The sequence below is a fragment of the Mesoplodon bidens genome (genome assembly GCF_964165515.1).
Source record: "Mesoplodon bidens genome assembly, contig: HAP1_SCAFFOLD_103, whole genome shotgun sequence".
NCBI classification, from domain to species: Eukaryota; Metazoa; Chordata; class Mammalia; order Artiodactyla; family Ziphiidae; genus Mesoplodon; species Mesoplodon bidens.
The window spans coordinates 1,119,250-1,143,023 of NW_027672700.1; the positions used below are offsets into that span (position 1 = coordinate 1,119,250).

The following is a 23,774-nucleotide window of genomic DNA, read 5'->3' on the forward strand; positions in this document are numbered from 1 at the left end:
CTCTCTTTTTTTTTTTTGAGTGATTGTAAATGGTATTATATTTTTAATTTTGGTGTCCACATGTTCATTGACAGTATATAGAAATACAGTTGATTTTTGTATGCTTCTTGGGATCTTGCAACCTTAACTGCACTTTCTTATATAAGGGCTTTTGTAGATTTCTTGGGATTTTATACATAAACAATCATGTCATCTGCAAATAAGAACAATTTTATTTCTTCTTTCAGAAAAGGAGATCTGAATGCTTTTAATCTTCTTTTCCTTGCTTTATTTCCCTGGTTAAGACTTCCAGGACTCTGCTGAACAAGAGCAGTGTATAAATCCTTATATTCGCTTGTTCCTGACCTTAGGGGAAAGCAGTTACTCTTTCACCATTAAGTAGGAGGTTAGCTGTAGGGTTTTTATACATGTTCTTACCAAGTGAGAAATTTCCCCCTTTATTCCTAGTTTTCTGAGAATGTTTATTGTAAACGCAACAGATTTAAAGATAACTCCATGAACCTCCCCGTGAGATTCTCCTCCATGATATGGTCTCCCTTCAAGGACACAGAACATCTGTTCAGTGTGCAAAGTGGGAGGAAAAAGAAGAAGAAGAACTGTAGTTTCTTCTTTATCCTAACAAGGCATAGATTTGGGGTCGTTTTATTTCCTGTCTGGCTAAAGTAGAGACAGAGATCTCTGTTTTGAACCGGACTATGATATTAGAAAACTGTAGTAATTTTTAAAAGCACAGGCTTTGGAGATAGACAGAGCTGGGTTTGAATCTCATTAGGCTACTTTGTGACTGAGTGACTTCAACCAAATTACTTAATCACTCTGAGCTCCTTTTCCCTGTCTGTAAACCTCTTACCTCACAGGGTTATTCTGAGGATTAAGTGAGAAATGCATATAAAGAGCCTGGCATGTGGTGCTCAGTGAATGTCACAATGATCATTATTATGGTCTCCTAAAACAGAGACTGAGAAGAATCCTCAGAGGTGCACAGGGTTGAGATGAGGATCCACTGACATTAATAAGCCATTTGGAAAAGGGAACTAATGAGGACAGTTATTAACTAGACAGAAATTGAGTTGCATTCATTGTATATAAATAATTGACTGCTTACTGCTCCTCAGACTTAGCTAAAGAAATACGTCACTAGGCTTCCCTGGTGGCGAAGTGGTTGAGAGTCCGCCTGCCGATACAAGGGACACGGGTTCGTGCCCCGGTCCGGGAATATCCCACATGCCGCGGAGCAGCTGGGCCCATGAGCCATGGCCGCTGAGCCAGTGTGTCCAGAGCCTGAGCTCCGCAACGGGAGAGGCCACAACAGTGAGAGGCCCATGTACCGCAAAAAAAAAAAAAAAAAAAAAAAAAAATTTTCAGGGATTTATATTACTAAAAATCATCCTTGCAATTACCAGAGGTTACATCTAGCAAATAAAAAAGATGGTTTTATTTGCCTGGATCAATCCTAAAGAATAGGTAGTCATGCTTCTAAAGATTTCTACTCATCAGCAAGGTTGACATGTTGTTTTGACTATTGGTATCGTAGTATTTCAACATCATTTACTCTTTCCAATAATGGAAGGTAGTTACATGCTTCTTGTTTTTAAAAATTGGGAGAAAGGAAAATATAAGGAAGAAAATAAAAGTCACTTGTAATCATTTGGATCAGGGAAAAATCAATATTGATATTTGCCGGGTTTTACCCTCCAGACTTTTTTCTATATCCTGTAAGGAGTTTGGTTCCCTAAGGCAGTAGGAAGCCTGTTTATAGCCAGGCTAGTGAGAACTGTTTATAGTCAACAGTGATAACTGTTGCTATCACTCATTCATTGCACAGTATTTACCCAGAGCCTCAGCACCGAGCCAAGTCTAGGGGTACAGTGATGTCAGAACTGGACATGGTCCCTGCCATCAGGAAGCTGCCAGGAGAGAGAGAAATAAGTCAAATGATCCCACAAAGGTGTGACTAATTCCATTCCAACATTGGGGCTGTAAAGGAAAGGAATATGGAAGACAAGGAGGACTTAACTAGACAAAAGGAGAAGGGAATGGCATGTGCAAAGGCCCTGGGGTGGAAGAGCATATTGTGAACCCAAGGGACTGAGAGAAAACCAGGGCGTCCAGAAGTCAGAGTGGGAAGGAGGAGGGCTAAGGGACAAGTCGGCCTCCTTCATGTCACCATAAGGGTTTTGATCTTTATCTGAAAAGCAGTGGGAAGAAGGCTTGAAGGATTGTAAACAAGGGGGAGACCTGCCAGTGAACATCCCGGCTGCTGTGTGCAGACGAGCCATCAGGAGCTCTATTCACAATCTCCCCTCTCCCATTTTACATGGCTCAAAAGCCTCAGCCTTGCTCATTTCACAGCTAAACCTTGCAAGTTATAATTTATATGATTCGATGTGCCTTGTAAACTGTATTTTTTAGAGTTGGATATGGCTGTTATTTAAACTCTGCTGAGAAAGGGACTCAGTTCTTCCAGAATGAAGAAACACCAAAGCCAGTGGTTGTTGGATTTTCCGCATGTTTAAGAGTGGTTGTTCAACATGAACTCCTAGGCATTCTGACCCAGTGGGTTTGGGGTAAGGCCCAGGAATCTTCACATTTGTATGCTCCCCAGGTTCAGGTGGGGGGAATGGAGTCCCTGGAGTTGGTTCCAGGACCACACATTGAGAACCCCACCATCAGTGCTCCCTCCCTCTCCCTTCTTTTTTTTTTTGCTGTACGCGGGCCTCTCACTGCTGTGGCCTCTCCCGTTGCGGAGCACAGGCTCCGGACACACAGGCTCCGCGGCCATGGCTCGCGGGCCCAGCCGCTCCGCGGCATGTGGGATCTTCCGGGATCGGGGCACGAACCCGTGTCCCCTGCATCGGCAGGCGGACTCTTAACCACTGCGCCACCAGGGAAGCCCCCTCTCCCTTCTTGATCAGCAGAGCTCCTGCTTGTGTGTGTGTGTGTGTGTGTGTGTGTGTGTATTCTTTCAATAAACTTTGTTTTGAGGAAAAGAGAAGCGAAGGTTAAACAATGAAGGGCTGACTGACCCTACCCCCTCCCCAGGGACTCCCCCAGTCCCACCCTGGGGAAGTCCCAGGATCCCTAGAAGACTGAGCTCTAGGACAGCCCAAGTCAGTGCAGGGCTGCAGCTAGGAAGGTGGAGATGGAAGAGAAAAAGAAAGAACAGACATGACAGGGGGATGAAATGCTGGTGTCCACACCTCACCCTCGGTGGTCAGTGTCCTGCCAGGCATCTCCTTTCTCATGGGTTTAGCCATCTCTCCAGCCTGTGTCAGCCCTTCTCGCGTGGGATCTGAGGGTCATGAAGCCAGACTGATCTCATGCACATACCCCAGATCCCATCCAGCCGGATGACTCTCGTCCCTTTTCCTGGCCCCTGTCAGTTCTGGGCTGCCTCTCAGGAAAGAACCAGAGCCTACACCATAATCTTGTTTATTATTATTAAACAAGGCTGCTGGGATTCTCCTATTATTTGCATAATTTCACGGACATGCAGGTATGTCTGCTCTGTCAAAGGACACACACAGCTGTAGCTCTGATGGGCATGGCCAAATTTCCCACCAGAGGTTTCCGGATGTGGTGTCCTGCCAGCAGTGGACGCCCGTCTCCCACTCCCTCCCCAGCCTAGGGTGCTGACCCCCCATTGGATCTTCACTGATCTACGGGGTGAAGTATGGTACCTGTGTCATTTTAATTCACGTTTCTCTTATTCTAAGCGAACACCTGCATTTTGAGACATAAGGTGACAGGTGGACTCTCTGTGGGGAAATCCACGGAATGAAACAGGCCTGGGAGGGTGCACTTGCTGGCTCCCCATCTGCATCACGCTTGTCCTCCTGCCTGGGTCGTGCTCCCATCCTCCCCCCTCACCCCCACCTCACCCCTGGCTTCTCCCCAAGTGCTCCTTGCTCTGGTGGTTCACCTGTTAGGTCTCACCAGTCCTCAGGGAATGTTTTGTCCCCTGTTTGGGAACTGGCGGCTGATTTCATTGGTCAGTACCCAGCACAACAATTGATGGGACTAGTTTCTCACCAGCAGATGGAGGGCTTCCAAGAGGAAAAAGTTCAGAGGAAAGGGCTAGATCGTGATCTCATTTTTCTCATTTTTTTTAATTGTGGTAAGATATGCATAACATAAAATTTACCATCTTAACCACTTTTGTTAAGTGTGCAGTTCAGTGGCATTAAATACATTCACACTGTTGTGCAGCCATCACCCCCATCCATCTCCAGAACTCTTTGAATCTTGCAGAACTGAAACTGCACCCATGAAACAACAACTCCCCTTGTCCCCCCATCCCAGCCCCCAGCAACCACCATTCTGCTTTCTGTCTCTATGACCTTGGCTACTCTGGGTATCTCATATAAGTAGAATCATAACAGTATTTGTCTTTTCATGACTGGCTTCTTTCACTGAGTATAATATCCTTTCACTGAGTATAATGTCCATGTTCATCCATGCTGTAGCATGTGTCCGAATTTCCTTCCTTTTTTAAGGCTGAATAATATTCCATTGTGTGGATTCACCACATTTTGTTTATTCATTCATCTACTGATGGACACTTGGGTTGTTTCCACCTTTTGGCTGTTGCAAACAATGCTATGAACATGGGTGTATAAATATCTCTTCAAGGCCCTGCTTTCAGTTCTTTGGGATATATACCCAAAAGTAGACTTGCTGGATCATATGATAATTTTATTTTTAATTGTTTCAGTAACTGCCATGCTGTTTTCCATAGTGGCTGCACCAAGTTACATTCTCACAACAGGGCACAAGGGTTCCACTTTCCCTGCGTCCTCACCAACACTTGTTATTTCCCTTTTTTTTTTATAGTAGCCATTCTGATGGATGTGAGATGAAAGAAAGATCATAATCTTTTGAATAGCATACATAATACAAACAGCTACAGCATACATTTATGGACTACTTACTGTATCTCACATGGCTTTATACATCATCTATGTATGTTCTGTATATATATTTATAGAATTATATCCACAAAACAAATCCTGTGTGGGTGAGAACTACTATTATCGTTATTATCCTCATTTGATGACATGGACATGGGACTCAGAAAGGTTAAGGAACTGGCCCAAATCACACAGCTAGTCGGGGGAGGTGGGGCTGAGTTTCAGACTGAGCTGACTCAAGCTTCTAAAAACAGAAGCTTCACTTTTTGAGTGTAAATTTAGCTTTGGGAACATCTATTATCTAAATTGGAAATTCTCAGTTAACTGAGATAACAAGATAATTGACTAAGCTAGGGAAATTCCACCCTGTGGAATGGAGAATGGGGGTTGTCAGTGAAATGTGAGATCAATGTTCTCGTGATCCTCATTCATGCAACAGACTGAGGTGGTGCCATCTAGGGGGGGATTTGGGTAAAGAGGAAACGTTGACCTGGTGCTTTCCCAGGAAGAGGAGCATTGGGGCTGTTAAGTGGGGGCACAGCAAGAAACACCACTTATCTCTCCAATCCAGCCAGAGTAAGTTCTCTGCTTATAAGGACTGGTGGAGTTCAATTAGTCCCACCTGGATAACCCAGGATAGTCTCCCACTTTTTAAAAAATTTTTTAAAAGTTTTTGGCTGGGTTTGGTCTTCGTTGCTGAGCACAGGCTTTCTCTAGTTGCAGCGAGCGAGGGTTACTCTTTGTTGCGGTGCACAGGCTTCTCATTGCAGTAGCTTCTCTTGTTGTGGAGCACGGGCTCTAGGCATGCAGATTCAGTAGTTGTGGCACGTGGGCTCAGTAGTTGTGGCTCGTGGGCTCTTGAGCGCAAGCTCAGTAGTTGTGGCACGCGGGCTTCGTTGCTCCATGGCATGTGGGATCTTCCCGGACCAGGGCTCGAACCCGTGTCCCCTGCATTGGCAGGCGGATTCTTAACCACTGCAACACCAGGGAAGTCCTTAGTCTCCCTCTTTTAAGAGCACTGATTAGTAACCTTGACATCGGCACAGTCCCTTTGGCCACCTCATGGAGCATATTCCCAGGTTCTGGGGGTCGGGGCATGGGCATCTTTGGGAGACCATTCTGCCCACCACATTAATACTACCACCTGACTGGACCGTTGCTTTGGGACTGGTCTGAGAGCTTTCTGGAAGTATCAGTAGGATCAATGCCACAGGCCATGGAGAAAGATGGCTGGATGAGCTGGCAGGTGATAATACCGTTACCAAGAGGGCAGGAAGCAGGACTGGTTGAGTGAGCACCTCAACATCCCGGAAGCAGCCAGGTAGTTTGGGGCCTGGAGATGAACCAGGGGTTGGAAATACACACCTGCGAATCCAGGGGGTGGTACAGTGGCCCCAGCCCATGGACAGAGTGTGGAGGAAACGGACATCTGCGGGGAGAGGAGCCCGGCGTGGAGACCTGGAAGCAGTCAGAGAGGTGAGGGAGCCAGAGAGCTGCTGCCAGGCTGAGGGTATTCATCACAGAGACAGCTTGCTTTGTGCCAGGTACTGTTCTGGGCACTCTCGAGTGTATTAACTCATTTCATCCTTAGGAGGTTAGTGTTGTTTGCCCCACATTACAGATGAGGGTGTTGAGGCACAGATAGGCCGAGTATCCTGCCTGAGGTCACAGAGGGAGGCTGGGGCACTGGGCACCACGCTCGGGCAGTCTGATTTCAGGACCAGCCTCTCCTGAGGCCTTGCCGGTCCACAGGGCTCTCCCGGGGAGACCGGGGAGGAAGGATCCAGCTGACGGGGAAGCAGAGAAGCTTCTTCTTTCCTTCCAATCCCAGACCCGTCGTCTCACCAGCGCCTGGCCGTTTCCTCATATCCTTATTCTTTTGAAAACCCCATTTTTTTTTTTACTATTTCTGCACTACATCCCTTTCTGGAGGCAGTGGGGGGATGGGGCTGGGGGATGGGATAGCCTAGAACCAAAAGGTTAAAAGAAATAGATAAAACACACACACACACACACACACACACACACACAAGTTAATTTCAAAAATGTTATCCCACTCCTTAGAACATGTCACCAAGCAGTACCTTTTGTCAATCCTATGAAGCCCAGCTTATCAAACTCATTTTTGCTGCTCAGGGAGCAACCAAAGAGAAGCAAAGAACCATGCCCCAGGCTGCACAGCTGGAAGGTAGCAGAGGTGGGACTTGAACTCAAGGCTTTCTAACTCCAGAGCCCATCCTCTTGCTCATAATAGAGAACATTTCCCATTTGCCCTATGTTCTCTTCTAAGTGCTTTAGTATGTATTATATCATTTATACGTCACCAGTAGCTTATAAGACTGTCCTTTTGTTACCTTACAGATGAGGAAGCTGAGGTATCACTTGCCCAAGGTCACCCTGCTAGGAAGTAGGAGAGCTGGGCTCGAGCCCAGTCTAATAACCACCACGTTGCCCTGCTCCCCCAACCCCTGAACCACCAGGCCACGTGCCTCTCTCTGACAACTGTGTCACATGTCACAGGGAGGCCGAGAGCCCGAGGAGGCCCCCAAGGGCAATGGCAGTGGGTTGAGGACCCAGCGGGAGAGGAACCTCTTGAAGCCATTTGACAATAAAGGAAAGGAAGGGGGAAGGGGCGGTGTTTCCAGGCCGAGGGGGTGGTGAGCACGTTCACAGGTTAGACGGAAGTTACACTGTCAAGGTGAGGATGCAGAAGAGGAGATGGTTGAGGAGAGGGACCAGACCAGGGTGGGATGAAGGCAGGACCACCCGGAGGCCCTTGGCAGCTAAGAGAAGCCTTGAAGGTCCCATCTAGGAGCTTCTCCAAGCCTGGGAAGTCCAGGTCCTGGCAGGGAGCTGAAGGCACATTCACAGGGGTGTGGAGTGATGGAGGGGAGTTTCCTGAAGGGACTCCACAGGGAGTGGGCAGGGCTCAGAGAAACCACAAAGGGTAGTGCAGGGCCCAGAGCTAGTATGAGTGAGGACTGTTCCCACCCCCAGAGCTGAGGGGTGAGGGGCAGGGGCATTTCCTGGGACCCGGAGACCCCGAGGGCTGGGTAGAGTCCTCTGAGGGAAGCTGTGTGGCCCCAGAGAATGGAAGCCAGGGGAGTAAGTACCCCAAGCTCTCTCCTCCCTGCTCTGATCTCTAACCCCCCCATTGGCCAAACCCAACCAGAAACCAGACACAAGGAGCCCATCAGCCCATGGATGTAGCCGCACAGGTGGGCCTGCTGGGCAGAGGGCGCCGTGTAAAGGGATGGAGGAGGGTCGGGAGAAGCAGACGGAGGATGCAGGCAGGTGCAGGAGGTGAAGACCTAGGAGGCTGTTGTCAAAGTAGAATGAAAAGCCTGAGAGCAGGGACCTGCTGGCTGGGGGGCCCAAAGGGCACTGGGCCAGCCTCAGGACAGAAGTGTGAGGGTGGCAGGAGGGTTTGGGGGCCGGGATGGGCTTGAAGGAGCTGGTGAGCTTGAACAGGGCCCAGGCTGGTTGAGCATAGGGCATTACCCCTAGGGAGCAAACAGGGAGCAAAGGCTACGTGACTCAAGGAGAGGACGAGACAGAGGATAAGGAAGGCCGGGAGTGGGAGGTTATGGTCTGAGATGGGGCTTCCCAGTGCCAGGTGATGCAAGGTTGAAACCTAGCTCCAAAGGACGGTTCCAGGTACACGTCGAACCTAAGTGACAATGTCAGTGAACCTCAGGGCAATGTCATAACTAAGTCAGCTTCCCGAGGAGGCTTCCTTAAAGCACAGGGGTCATCAGAGCAGATGGTCATTGTTAATAGAAGTTTAAACGTCTCAATATTTTATGGACTCACTATATACTTTTTAAAGACATTTTCAATGCAGGAGCCTTAAAAAATGCACTTGTTTTGTATATTAGGTCCTGCCTGTCTCCTCTCTCATTATTAAATCACTCTCTACTCTGAAAATCACAGGGTACAAATCAAAGGTACACGTTTTGGAATTAAACTTGGGTTCAAACCCTGACATTGCCCTGGGCCAGCATCATGATGTTGAGTGAGTCCCTTCATCTTAGCCATTTTTTAAATCGTGGTAAAATACCTATAAAGTTTACCGTCTTAACCACTTTTAAGTGTACAGATCAGTACTTGTAAGTTATTCACATTGTTGTGCAACCAGCCTCAGAATTTTTCATCTTGCAAAACTGAAACTGTACCCATTAAACAACAATTCCCCGTTTCCCCTTCCCCAGCTCCTGGCAACCCCCGTTCTATTTTGTTTCTATGAGCTTGACTACTTTATGTACCTCACATAGTGGAATCATACAAAATTTGCTTTTTTGTGACACTTATTTCACATCATGTCCTCACAGTTCATCCATGTTGTAGCATGTGTCAGAATTTCCTTCCTCCTACACTGAATACTATTCCACTGTATGGATGGACCACATTTTGCTTATCCAATCATCAGTCAGTGGGCACTTGGGTGGCTTCCACCTTTTGGCAATTGTGAATAATGCTACTATAAACATGAGTGTACAAATAACTCTTTAAGTTCCTGTTTTCAATTCTTTGGGGTATATACCCGGAAGTGGACTTGCTGGATCATATGATAATTTTATTCTAAATTGTTTGAGAAGCCGCTCTACTGTTTTCCATATCAGCTGCACCATTTTACATTCTCAGCGGTACATAAGTGTTCCCCTACTCTACATCCTTGCCAACACTTGTTATTTTCTGTTGCTGTTTGTTTGTTTTTGATAGTAGCCATCCTAATGGGTATGAGGTGGTATCTCACTGTGGTTTTGATTTGAATTTCCCTAATGACTAGTAATGTTGAGCATCTTTTTATATGCTTGTTGGACATTTATATATCTTCTTTGGAGAAATGTCTATTCCAGTTCTATGCCCATATTTGATCAAGTTATTTGGGGGTTCTTTTTTGTTGTTGTTGTTGAGTTATAGTTCTCTATATATTCTTCATATTAACCCTTTTTCAGATTTGTGATTTGCAACTATTTTCTCCCATTCTCTAGATGGCCTTTCACCCTATTTATTGTGTCCTTTGATTCACAGAAGTTTTAATTTTTGATATAGTTGAATTTATCTATTTTTACTTTTGCTGCCTATGCTTTTGGTATCATAGCCAAAAATGCATTGCCAAATCCAATGTCATAAAGCTTTCCTCCTGTGCTTTCCTCTAAAAGTTTTATAATTTTAGACTCTGTTTAAGTCTTTGATCCACTTTGAGTTAATTTTTATACATGGTGTAAGGTAAGAGTTCAACTTAATTCTTTTGCAGTCTTTCCCAGCATCATTTGTTGAAAATACTGTTCTTTCCCCATTGAATAATCTTGGCACCCTTGTCAAAAATCATTGGACCATATATGCAAACTTTTATTTCTGTGCTCTCTATTCTATTCTATTGGCCTATGTGCCTGACCTTATGTCAGTATCACACTGTTTTGATTACTGTACCTTTGTATGCAGTAAGTTTTGAAATCAGGAAGTGTGAGACCTCCAGCTTTGCTTTTCTTTCTCAAGAGTATTTTGGCTATTTGGAGTCCACTGAGATTCCATATGAATTTTAGGATGGATTTTTCTATTTCTGCCAAAACTACTGTTGGGATTTTGAATCTGTAGATCCTGCTGTGTAGTAATGACATCTTAACAATATTAAGTCTTCCAACCCACGAATACAAGGTGTCTTTCCATTTATTTGTGTCTTTAATTTCTTTCAGCAGCACTTTGTAGTTTTCAGTGTACACATCTTTTACCACCTTGGTTAAATTTATCCCAAAATATGTTATTCATTTTGATGCTATTGTAAATGAAATTATTTTCTTAACTTCCTTTTCAGATTGTTCATTGTGAGCATATAGAAACACAACTGATGTTTGTGTGTTGATTTTGTGTCCTACGATTTTGCTAGTGAATGGTATTTTTTAGTTCTAAGAGGGTTGTGGTTTTTCATGGACTCTTTAGGATTTTGTACATGTAAGATCATGTTGCCTGTGAACAGAGATAATTTGACTTCTTCCTTTCGAATTTGGATGTCTTTATTTCTTTTTCTTGCCTAATTGCTCTGGCTAGGACTTCCAGTACTTTGTTGAATAGAAGTGGCAAAAGCAGGTATCCTTATCTTATTCTTGAAATTAGAGGAAAAGCTTTCAGTCTTTCACCTTTGAGTATGATGCTACCTGTGGGCCTTTCATATTTGACCTTTATTATGTTGAGGTAATTTCCCTCTATTCCCTGTTTGTTGAGTGCTTTTATCATGAAAGAGTGTTGCATTTTGTCAAATGCTTTTTGTACGTCCATCGAGATGATCATTTTTTTCCTTCTTTCTGTTAATGTGATGTATTACGTGGATTAATTTTCATATGTTGAACCATCAAGTCTGCATTCCAAGAATAAATGCCACTTGGTCATAGTGTATGATCCTTTTAACGTGCTGTTGAATTCGGTTTCCTCCTGTTTGGTTGAGGACTGTGGTGTCAGTGTTCATAAGAGATATTGGTCTGTAGTTGTCCTGTCGTGTCCTTGTCTGGGTTTGGGATCAAGGTGATGCTGTCCTCTCACTTCACCTTTTGAGTCTCAGCTTCTTCATCTGTAAGATGGAGATAACAATAGAGTCCCTGTTTAGGGCTGTCATGCAGATTAAATGGTAAAAATGCACACAAAATGCTTCAGCAGGGCCCTGTTCACAGGAAGCCCTCAAAATATGTTAGAGGAGGATAAGGATAATAATAAAAATAATAATAAATAAATAACAGTTCATCTCATAGTGGGACAGCTCAGTAGGCTGGGGCTTATAGACTCAGTCTGTATTAGCAGCAGGGCGTCTGTCCAGCAGCAGCATTTAGCAATTTTCCAAGTAAAGGGAGCGAGTGATATTATAGGGCCGAACTAGGAAGCTGTCTCCTGGCCTAACATGTGGTAGAGGCTCACCCAACTTTGTGGAGTCATTGAAAACTTCCTGCTTGCTTTGAGTTCTTAATAATGGCCTGACAGTTTTTGAGGAACTGAATGCAGTGAAGCCTGGCAAGAGACAAACAAAATGTAACAGACAGAATTTCTCTCATTCGTGGGTTATCAAAGGTTCAAAGGACACAAAGATCAATGGCAATGGTGATGAAGATGATGTGGGTGACATTTTCCAAAGAGCTAATGTGTTTTCATTTTTTTTAATACTTTATTTTTTTGAACAGTTTTAGGTTTACAGGAAGTTTAGCAGAGAATACAGAGAGTTCCCATATATCCACCCCTCCAATACACACAGTTTCCCCTATTATTAACCTCATGCATTAGTGCAGTACATTCGTTACAACTGATGAACCAATATTGATATGCTATTATTAACTAAGTCCATAGGTTACATTAGGGTTCACTCTTTGCGTTGTACGTTCTTTCGTTTTGACAAATGTATAGTGACAAGTATCCACCATTACAGTATCATAAAAAATATTTTCACTGCCCTGAAATCCCCTGTGCCCCTCCTCTTCATCCTGAGCCCCAGAGCCCCTGTGCCCCTGGCAAGCACTGATCTTTTACTCTCCTTATAGTTTTACTTTTTCCAGAATTTCATACAGTTGGAATCATACGGTATGTAACCTTTTCAGACTAGGTTCTTTCACTAAGCAATATGCATTTAAGATTCCTCCATGTCTTTTTTGTTATTTGATAACTCATTTATTTTTATCACTAGTATTTCACTGTATGGATGTACCACAATTTGTCTATCCATTTACCTTTTAAAGGACATCTTGGTTGCTTCCAGTTTTGGGTAGTTATGAATAAAGATGCTGTAAGCATGTATCCAAAATAAATGAGTCTTCATGGATATAGAGAACAGACTGTGGTTGCCAAGGGGGAGGGGGTTGAGGGAGAGACGGAGTGGGGGGTTGAGGTTAGCAGATGTGAGCTGTTACATCCAGGATGGAGAAACAACAAGGTCCTACTGTAGAGCACAGGGAACTATATTCAATATCCTGTGATAAACCATAATGGAAAAGAATATTTTAAAAAGAATGTATATATATGTATAACTGAATCACTTTGCTGTACAGCAGAAATTAATACAACATTGTAAATCGACTACATTTCAATAAAATAAATAAATAAACAATATAAATGAGTCTTAAAAATCAACAATAAGAAACCAAACAACCCAACTTAAAAATGGGCAAAAGAGCTCAACAGACACCTCACCAGAGAAAATCTACAGATGTCAAATAAGCATATGAAAAGATGTTAAACATCATATATCATTAAGGAATTTCAAATAAGCATGAAATATCTCTTCATTTATTTAGACTACTTTGATTTCTTTCATCAACATTTTGTAGTTTTCTTCATATACCTCTTCATATAGCTAAGTATTTTGTTAGATTTATTCCTAAGTACTTCATTTTTTTTTTTTTGGTGCTAATGTAAATGGTGTTGTGTTTTTAATTTCATATTCCACTTGTTCATTGTTGGTATATAGGAAAGCAATTGACTTTTGTATATTAATCATGTATTCTGCCACCTGGGTACAATTGCTCATTAGTTCCAGGAGGGCTTTCTGTCGGTTCTTTGGGATTTTCTGCATAGACAATCATGCCATCTGCAAAATGGGCAAAAGATCTGAACAAACACCTCACCAAAGAAGATTTCTTTTTCCTTCCCAATCTATCTTTTATTCTCTTTTCTTGCCTTGTTGCATTAGCTAGGACATACAGTACAATGTTGAAAATGAGTGGTGAAAGGGGACATCTTCACCTTATTCCTGATCTTAATTGGAAAGTTTCTAGGTTCTCACCATTAAATATGACGTTAGCTTTAGGGTTTTTATAGATGTACTTTATCAGGTTGAGGAAGTTCCCCTCCATCCCTAATTGGCCAAGAGTTGTTGTGGTGGTTTGGTGGTTTGTCAGTTTATCATGGATGGTGTTTAATTTTGTCAAATGCTCTTTTTGCATCTACTGTTATGATAATGCGATTTCTCTTCTCTGCGCTGTTGATGTGATGGATTACATTAATTGATTTCCAAATGTTGAACCAGCCTTGCATACCTGGAATAAATCCCACTTGACTGTGGTGTAGAAGTCTTTTTATACATCACTGGATTCAATTTGCTAATATTTTGTGGAGGATTTTGCATCTATGTTCATGGGAGGTATTGGTCTGCAATTTTCCTGTTTTGCAATATCTTTATCTGGTTTTGCTATTAGAATAAGCTTGGCCTCAGAGAATGAGCTGGGAAGTGTTCTCTCTTCTTCTATTTTCTGGAAGAGATTATTTAGAACTGATATCATTCTTTCCTTAATGTTTGATAGAATTGACCAGTGAACCCATCCAGGCCTGGTGCTTTCCATTTTGGAAGGTTATTCATTATTGATTCAAATTCTTTACTAGATATGAGTCTATTCAGAGTATTTATTTCTCCTTGTGTGAGTTTCAGTAGATTGTGTCTTTCAAGGAAATGGTCCACTTCATTAACTTATAAAATCTGTGGGCATAGAATTATTCATAATATTCCTTTATTATCCCTTCAGTGTCCATGAGATCAGTAGTGATGCCATCGCTTTCATTTCTGATTTGAGTAATTTGTATCTTCTCTCTTTTTTTCTTGGTTATCCTGCTAGAGGTTTGTCAATTTTATTGATCTTTACAAAAAAAAAAAAAAAAAAACCAAACAGCTCTTTATTTTGCTGACTTTTCTCTATTGTTTTCCTGCTTTTTATTTCATTCATTGCTTCTTTTCTTGTGCTTGTGGTAGGCTTATATTGCTCTTCTTTCTCTAGTTTCATAAGGTGGAAGCTTAGATCTTTTCAAATGTATGCCTTCAATGCCATAAACTTCCCTCCAAGCACTGCTTTCACTGCATCTTGCAAATTTTCATAGGTTGTATTTTCATTTTCATTTAGCTCAAGATAAATTTTTATTTCCCATGAGACTCCCTCCTTGACCCATCTGTTATTTAGAGGTGTGTTGTTTAATCTCCAAATATTTGGGGATTTTCCAGCTGTCTTTCTGGTATTGGTTTCTAGCCTAATTCCATTGTGTTCTGAAAACGTACTTTGCATAATTTCTATTCTTTTACATTTGTTGAGGTATATTTTGTGGCCTGGAATGTGGTCTGCTTCATGAATGTTCCATGGGAGCTTGAGAAGGATGTGTGTTTTGTTGCTGTGGGATGAAGCTGTGTGGTTGCCAGTTAGATCCAGATGATGGTAGTGCTGTTCAGTTGAACTTCATTCTTCCTAATTTTCTGCCTGGTGGGTCTGCCCGTCACTGACAGAGGGCTGTTGAGGTCTCCAGCTACCATGATGGATTCATCTGCTTCTCCTTGCAGTTCTATCAGTTTTTGCCTTCCATACTTTGATGCTCTATTGTTGGGTACATACAATGAAGGACTGTTATGTCTGCTTGGAGAATCGACCCCTTTATCACTATGTATCGCCTCTCTTTATCCCTGATAACTTTCCTTCCTCTGAAGTTGGCTCTGCCTGAAATTAATAGAGCTACTCCTGCTTTCTTCTTGTGTTTCAGTATTTTAAGTGCCAAAGTGTTTGGTAGGAATTTGAAAAGTGGGTAAAGGCACAGTCATTTGAATCAGGCAAACCTGGGAACAAGCCAAGCGAGTCAAAGTGGCTGGCTGTGGGCACACTTAATCGTTCTATGCCTCAGTTTCCTCATCTAAGAAATGAGTAACTATCGGACCTACTGTACAGCACAGGGAACTATATTCAATATCTTGCAGTAACCTGTGATGGAAAAGAATCTGAAAAAGAATAGATATTATATATATGTATAACTGAATCACTTTGCTGTACACCTGAAACTAACACAACATTGTAAATCAACTAGACTTCAATAAAAAATAAATTTTTTTGAAATGAGGAAGTATCCCTTTGAATTATTGTGAAGATGAAACGGGATAATATAGTAAAGCACAAATTTCCTGGCATTTGTGTAATTACACATAATGTGTCATTAATATATTCTACTAATATATGCAGTTATATTATTATCTATTCATATACTATAAGCTATTATTAATATAAGCTATAGGTTATAATTATATTGTGGGACATTAGTATAGATTTCTAAGTCCAAGTACTCTCTATGAAAGTTGGGTGAGGCACTCTGAGAAGAGTGACTTAGAAAATAGTTGCAAAGTCTCAGGCTGGAGTGGATGGCTCATAGGCAGTGTCCTGAGAAGACAGAGGACTTCGCACGTGCCCTGCAGACCATAGTCCAGGGCGCCGGGGCCAGGGGGGGATGTGATATTTCCTCCTTGGTGCTGAGTTTTGCTCATTCTTCTTATTAAAGTGGTTACACAGGAGGTTTCTGACGCCACTGACAAATCACTGTCTGGGGTCTCTCTCTTTTGAGGGAAATGTGGTCACACCAGGGCCCCTATTGAAAAATAGATCATCTTTGGTTAGATAAATTCTGATTAGCTTTTAAGAAGCAACAGTAATAATTAAGCACATGGGAAAAACCTTCATTGTACACCAAGGCTTTTAAAAGGTAGTTATAAAACTATGTTTCGTGGTGTGAGCTCAATTGTGTTTAAACTTTTTAAAAAGATTGTAAGCATAGAGAAAAGACTGGAAGGATGTGAACCACCGTGTTCTCGGTGCCTGCCTCTGGGGGATGGGAGTCTAAGTGATTTTATGTCTTCTTTGTGTTTTTCTCTAGTTCTCATTTTCTGCATTATTACAAAAAACATGTTATTTTAAAAATGAATAGAACAAACAACAATTATTACAAAACCTCCCCTTAACTTTAACACTTGCAGTAAATGGACAGTTGTCACTTGCCAACTGACCTTTCTGGTTTGTGTTGGGCCATTTCTGCTGTCTTGCCACTCGGGACAACCAAAAGGATACTGGCATGGGATCAGAGAACTATCAAGTGGCCATTCCTGGCCAATTCCCCCCGAGTTCCCTCTTGCCTCTGTGTTGCCTGACGCCCTACCCCAAAACTGGGCATCTATTCTGGGTCTGCTGTCAGGGTCTGGTGACCCTCCACTCACTAGCTGTGTGGCCTTAGGCAAGTCACTTAACCTCTCTGACCCTCAGCATCCTCCTCTTAAAATGAGGATTGCAGTGACTGTCCAGCCAGATGAAGTGGTTAGCACATTGGGGCCCCCAGTGTCAGTGGCACTAGTTATTCCTTGTTATTCCTGTTATTGCTGGCTCTGACTGTCCCCCTTCTGCATTTCAGTCTGCAGACGTCGACAACCATCACGCACTCATTGAATATAATGAGGCCGAAAGCAGCTTTGTTCTCCACGACTTCAATTCCTGCAACGGCACGTTCGTCAATGAGTGCCACATTCAGAACGTGGCTGTGAAGCTCCTACCCGGAGACATCCTGAGGTTTGGGTCCAGAGGGCTGACCTACGAACTGGTCATCGAAAACCCAGCCTCGGTGAGTCCAGGCCCCTGCGGGGGTGGGGTGGGGTGGGGTGCAGAGGTGCCGTGTTGTGTCACCTTCCGTGCAGCCTAGGGCTCGGGTACGGCCACAGGTGGAGTTCGTCTGGAGCGCGTCACTCTTCCTTTCGCGATTCTGCGAAGTTCAGCCCCATCGCGTGGGTGCCCGGGGAGAGCGAGTCCTCGCGCCCTCTCCTGGGCATTTCGTGGAATTACATGCAAGGGTTGCCTAGCGACCAGCCCGGAGCGAGAGCGTTTTCCTGAAAAGTGAAGCTTGGCGAGGGGAGGTGGAAAGCAAGTGTGTGCTTTTGAAGATGCAGAGATGGATGCTTCCTTTTTAGGCAGATCAGTGCTCTGCAACTTCCTAGCTTTGTGACCTCGGCCAGGCTTCTCTGTATGCGTGGGTCTGGGTCTTCTCAGCGGTGCAGGGCGTTGAGAGAGTATCTATGTATAAAAAGTCAAAGTCTCTGGCCAGAGTAGACGCTCAAGGCCTGCCAGCTGTTATCACACCGGATCAGAAATGTTCCCGGGATCAGGACCTAAAGTATGGCCCCAGGTTAAGCGGAACGTAACCCAAAATTCGCCCAGCAAAGCTCAGTGACAAGAAGTATCTGGTTCAGTAGGGAGGCAGGATGGGGGCTGGTTAGCAACACAGTCCTGGGTCAGAACGCCAGCTCTGCCACTGGCCTACTCGGTGCGCTCTTGCACAAACCATTGGACCCCTCGGAACCTCGATTTCCTCATCTACAAAATGGGGCCAACGACAGCAATGACCTTGCAGGCTTATCTCGAGGGCTAAATGAGATGGTTATCATTGTAAAGCTCCCAGAATAATGCCCATTCGTGGTGAGCACACTATTAATACCTGTCGTGTGTGTCCCAGAGAGACGGCGTGTTAACCTCACTCCCCAGCACCAAGAACCCTGCATGGACTGAGACCTCCGAGGCTTAAAGTCCTTTCTGGGACGAGGCTGGGTATAAATAAATAAAGTTTAGAGAATCTAGACAGAATCCTGGGGTGTGGGTCCACTAGGCAGCCTTAAATACTCACTCAGAGAAGATGAGCACCGTCCCTCAGGCTGCAGGGCCCGTGACACTGCATCCACCACGTTTGGCTTTGAAAACCTGGGACAGTTTTCTCCTGCTGCTTCTCAGCCCCCTTTTCCTCCTTGGACCAACATTAAAGTGTGCTCACTTGTGGGATGCACTGGGATCCACTGGCCGCCCTGAGGAGGGGCTCCTGACATAGAAGGTGTTGACCTGATCAGGGGTTCTCAACATGGGTTCTAAGGATCCCCCTCGTCCGAAGCACGTGGGGAGCAGACCAACAGTGCAGATCTGGGCTTCACCCCAGGCCTGAGGACTCATACTTAGGATTCCCAGATGAAATACAGGACACCCAGTTAAATCTGAATTTCAGATAAGCAACAAATAATTTTTATGTACAGGTGTGGCTCAACTATTGCAAGGAACCATTTATGCTAAAAAATTATTTGGTGTTTATCTGAAATTCAGATTTAACGGACACCCTATAGTTTATTATATATTGATTTATTCATTTCTTTATTTATGCGAAATCTGGCAACCATACACATCCTCCCTGGGAGTAGGGCCTGGGAATATGCATTCTCACAAGCTCCCTGATGATTCTGATGCACCGCCAATAGGAGGGAAACCGAAATTTAGAATCATTTGTATGGAACACTTACAGAATTTTTTAGGGATCAAAGAAAAGGGGATTTCACACTCCCAAGCCTGAAAATCCAAGTTCATGAAGTTTGATTCAATGTGCCCCAACATGTCTGATTCCAAGAATTTTTCAGGAATGTTCAGTCAAATTACAGGTTCCCAGGCCCCCTCCCTGGGAAATTCTGACGTTGTGGCTTGCCCGTGGGGAGAAGAAGAGGGGGAGCAGCAAACAATATCTGCATTTTTTTCTTCTTTTTTCCTACAAAGATATTTATTGAACTATTATTTATAGGGGCATAAAATTTGAAACCTAAATTTCCATCCAAAGGGGGCATTGTTTAATAAATTATATTGTTTAATATATTCTAAGGAGTTTAATATATTATAAGGAGTTCGTTATATATGGAATACTCTTCTGCCTTTTTAAAACACAGCTTTATTAAGATATAATTGACATGCAATAAACAGCACATGTTTAAAGTCTGTAAGTGGATGGGCTTTGACATATGGGTACACCTGTGAAGCCATAGCCACAATCAAGACAGTGAACAGCTCCTTCATCCTCCAAAGTTTCCTCCCCATCACAGCATGTGTTTGTTTGCTTGCTTGCTCTTAACAGCTTCACTGAAGTACAATTTACATAACAGAAACTTCACCCATTTGAAGTGTCCAATTCAATCAATTTGAATATATTGATGGAGTTGTGCAGCCATCACCACAACCTGCTCTCAGAACATTTTCCTCCATTTCTATCACCCCAAACCTCGGAGAAACCTTGGAGGTATTTCATTTTGGGGTTTGTTTTTAACTTTTAATTTTCAAAATTATGGTAAAATACACATAAAATTTACCATCTTAACCATGTTTCAGTGTACAGTTCACAGTGGCATTAAATCTATTCACACTGTTGTGCAGCCATCACCCCCATCCATCTTCAGAACTTTGTTCATCTTCCCAAACTGAAACTCTATGCCCATCACATCAAACCCCCTGCTTCCTTCCTCCCCTCCCACCATGCTTTCTGTGTCTGTGAATTGGACTATTCTAGGTTCCTCATATAAATGGAATCTTACACTGTTTGTCCTTTTGTGACCATCTTATTTCACTTAGTATGATATCCTCATGGTTCATTCCAGTTGAATATTTCATTGTATGGATTCACCACATTTTGTTTACCTGTTCATCCATCCATGGCCACTTGGGTTGCTTCCACCTTTTGGCCATTTTGAGTAAGTTTGTTATGCACACGGGTGTACAACTATGGAATGGGGACTTTATTTTACAAGGTGCTTCTTATATAATTGTGGGAAAAAGTGATGACGACCTCTAACCTTGAGTAGATAAGACGGAAGAAGATGCTTTGTAAGAAGAGAAACCAGGAGAGCAGCAGGAGGAATCACTGACGTGAACAGCACTGTGCTAAGCAATTCACCTGCTCTCCCTTATTTCACGCTCATAGCAACCTATGAGATGGGTTCTCCCATGATCCCCATTTTACAGAAAAGGAATCCGAAACTCAGAGAGGTTAAGTAATTTCCCCAGGGCCACACAGCTAGTCAGTGCAAATTAAACACTATCCCCACTTGCGGAAAAAGGAGGGGAGAAAACCATTTAGTCTGATGCTAGCTGGAGCAGTAGCCTTGACTGGTTTTCACACCGAGGAAAGCATACTCTCACGGTCACTCGAATATACACGGATTTTTTCAATTCTTATTCCTACACGCACTTGCACCTTGCTTCATTCCTCGGTTGACTGCAGGCAGCTGCACAAGCGTTCCCCTGGCCTGTGCCCAGGGCACTTTGCAGGACTCTCCACAGCCCCATCTTCTCAAAAGTGCTCTCTGCCGGGGCGTCCCCAGCTTGAGAAGCTTCCATCCATGACGCTCATATTCATGGAGGGGTCCTTTGCAGCGTCTGTGTGAGGGCGGCCTGTGGACTGACTGACACCTTCCTACAAATTCCACTTCCTGATGATCCCAAGCTGCTGGCTATTTAAAAGAAGAGAAAGGAAGAGGGGAAAAGGGAGAGGTATTGAAGAGCATCTCTCATCAAATATTTTGAAGCCCAGTTTTTCTAAAAAATTCGTGGCCGTCTTGCTTCCGGCCTATTCTTGTTTCCAATTGATTTTGGGGTCCGTGGTGAGGGCGCTGTGTTTCCTCCTTGGATGGAGTTTCCACGGAGGACTGCCCTGATATCATACAGATTCAGTATGATGAGAACTGTTCTTCTCCCGACAAAGAGTTCCCAAATGAAAGCATTTATTTCAGGCTTTGTGGTGACCCTAACCAGTAGAGGAGGGTGTGACGGCATTTTACTGGGGGAGGCGGGGGAGGTGCGGGCGGTTAGGAATCCAGATGTGTTTGCAGATGTCTCAGTGGTTAGAGCACGTGCCCTGAGGTCAGGCTGACTCCAGCGCCGTCCCAGCCCTGCTCTTGACCGGCTTTTATACTGGACGTGCCCAAATCATCTACCTCTCAGGGCCTCGGTCCCCACTCCTGTAACAATAGTTCCTACCACCTTGAGTGACTGTGGAATTAAGTGGGCAAAGTGCGTAAATTGCTTAGTCCAGCGTCTGGCACCTAATAAGCACATGATAACCCTCAGCTTTAGAGTCAAGCAAACCAGCATGGAGCAGCCAAGATGCCTCCTTTGTAAGTGTCCTTATGGACAGGGAAACCTCCAAAGACCTGCCCCCGCTAGCAGACAAATACATTTGCAGATAAATTACCCATAGAATAACATACAAGATGGAAAAATATAAAGAAAAACTCTTGTTTGACAAAGTGCATTGGCAGCCAGGTTGTGCCCAGGACCATCCTTTTTTTTTTTTTTTGTGGTCGCGGGCCTCTCACTGTTGTGGCCTCTCCCGTTGCAGAGCACAGGCTCCGGACGTGCAGGCTCAGCGGCCATGGCTCACAGGCCCAGCCGCTCCGCGGCATGTGGGATCTTCCCGGACCGGGGCCCAAACCCGTGTCCCCTGCATCGGCAGGTAGACTCTCAACCACTGCACTACCAGGGAAGCCCCCAGGACCATACTGTGTAAATTATAGCTCTCTCATCAAAGTATTACCTAGGGCTGCCATGTTGCACAACTCCAGGGTCACCATTCACAACGTAGTCCATGTGGATGGCGCCCACTGAAGTTGTGCAGGACATAACCCGCAGGGCCATCTGCAATGCCCTGAAGCAACCGTTGATTAATCCCATAGAGTCTTGGCACCAGGCGTGGGAAATTGAAGTCCCAGAGTCAGGTGTGCCGCCGTGTTGTGGGTTTTGTTGGTTGTTGCCTTTACTCGTGCTTTCTGAGCTCTGGGAAAGGAGGTGTGGAAACAAGTTGTGCTAGTCACAGTGGCGCCGTTCTTACAAGGCAGCTGAGTAAGGAAACCCACGTCACCCATATGTATCAATCATGTCTCTCTCTGTTCTGAAATATGGCAAAACAGATGGAAATGGCCACAATGAAAAAGGAAGCCAGGGGCCACAAATGACGTGCCAAGTTGTTCCATGAGGGGTTGACAGCTCCTTGTCGGCAGCCCCCATCCCCATGACAGCCTGTGTCTGGCCTTCCCTGTAGCCTGCTCTGCCCTGTTCCCAGTCCAGCCAGGCTCTCCCACTTGGCTCCTGGATACTGTCTTCTGTCCCTGCAATGTCATGACGTTCTGTCTTGTGAGAAGCGCGCCCTCTGTCGGCCAATATTCCTTGCTGCTTTAATGGGGAAGCTCTGCAGAACACAATCCAGAAAGCAAGGGCTTTGGAGTTGGATGGACCCAAGTTGAAATGCCAGCTTCAACTGAATTTACCTTTCTGAGCTTCAATTTCCAATTTCTGCCAAGGAGCTACTCATTAATCCCAGGTCCCCTTTCCCCCTTCAGTTGTTTTTATAGAGGTCCCTGGGACCACCCCTATCATGGCATAAACTGAGGCTCAGAGAGTTTCAGCGACTTCCCCAAGGTTAGGCATCAGTCCTATAGATCCAGAGCCAGGATTAAAAGCCAGCTCTCCTGAGTCTTTTGGAGGCTTTTCCTACTAGCACGAAGCATCGTGGGGCCGTGAGAGCCCAGGCAGGTCCTTCACTGCCCAGCGGTTAAGGAAGGTCTTGCAATTCGCAGTCCAACCTGTAATTTCACACGCTGACAGGGGATGATTCATTATGTGGGTAAAAACGAAAGCCACTGATAATAGAAGAAAATGCATTTTCAGTTACCTGGCTTCCTTGCTTGTTTGGCTCCACTAACTTATTTTTAGGCTGCACTAACGCCGGATCTTACTTCCTCAACCGGGGATCAAACCTGCACCACCTGCATTGGAAGCGTGGAGTCTTAACCACTGGACGGCCAGGGAAGTCCTTGGCTCCACTAACTGTTTTTTCTTTAATTATTTTATTTATTTTGTTTATTTATTTTTGGCTGCGTTGGGTCTTCGTTGATGCACGCGGGCTTTCTCTAGTTGCGGCGAGCGGGGGCTACCCTTCGTTGCAGTGCGCGGGTTTCTCATTGCGGTCGCTTCTCTTGTTGCGGAGCATGGGCTCTAGGTGCGTGGGCTTCAGTAGTTGTGTCACGCGGGCTCAGTAGTTGTGGCTCGCGGGCTCTAGAGCACAGGCTCAGTAGTTGTGGCCCATGGGCTTAGTTGCTCCGCGGCATGTGGGATCTTCCTGGACCAGGGCTCGAATCCCTGTCCCCTGCATTGGCAGGCGAATTCTTAACCACTGCACCCCCAGGGAAGTCCACCCACTAACTCTCTACCAGGGATATTGCTGCCGTTCCTGGACAAATTCAGTTGCGCCCTTTCT

General features: G+C 44.5%; 2 protein-coding genes and 1 pseudogene across 4 annotated transcripts in view; all 3 read left to right on the plus strand.

The window, feature by feature from the left end:
- LOC308609817 (centrosomal protein of 78 kDa-like) overlaps positions 1-23,774 on the plus strand; it is a 405,903-nt pseudogene that overhangs the window by 184,642 nt on the left and 197,487 nt on the right. The window lies entirely within an intron of this gene.
- Positions 1-23,774, plus strand: part of LOC308609797 (uncharacterized protein) — a 258,883-nt gene that overhangs the window by 165,959 nt on the left and 69,150 nt on the right. The window lies entirely within an intron of this gene.
- Positions 1-23,774, plus strand: part of LOC308609811 (forkhead-associated domain-containing protein 1-like) — a gene marked incomplete at its 3' end in the record, with an annotated part of 143,566 nt that overhangs the window by 3,429 nt on the left and 116,363 nt on the right. Inside the window, exon 2 of the mRNA XM_081259112.1 lies at positions 17,088-17,294. Within this exon, the coding sequence (XP_081115238.1) occupies positions 17,088-17,294 (207 nt within the window). The remainder of the gene's footprint in view (positions 1-17,087; positions 17,295-23,774) is intronic.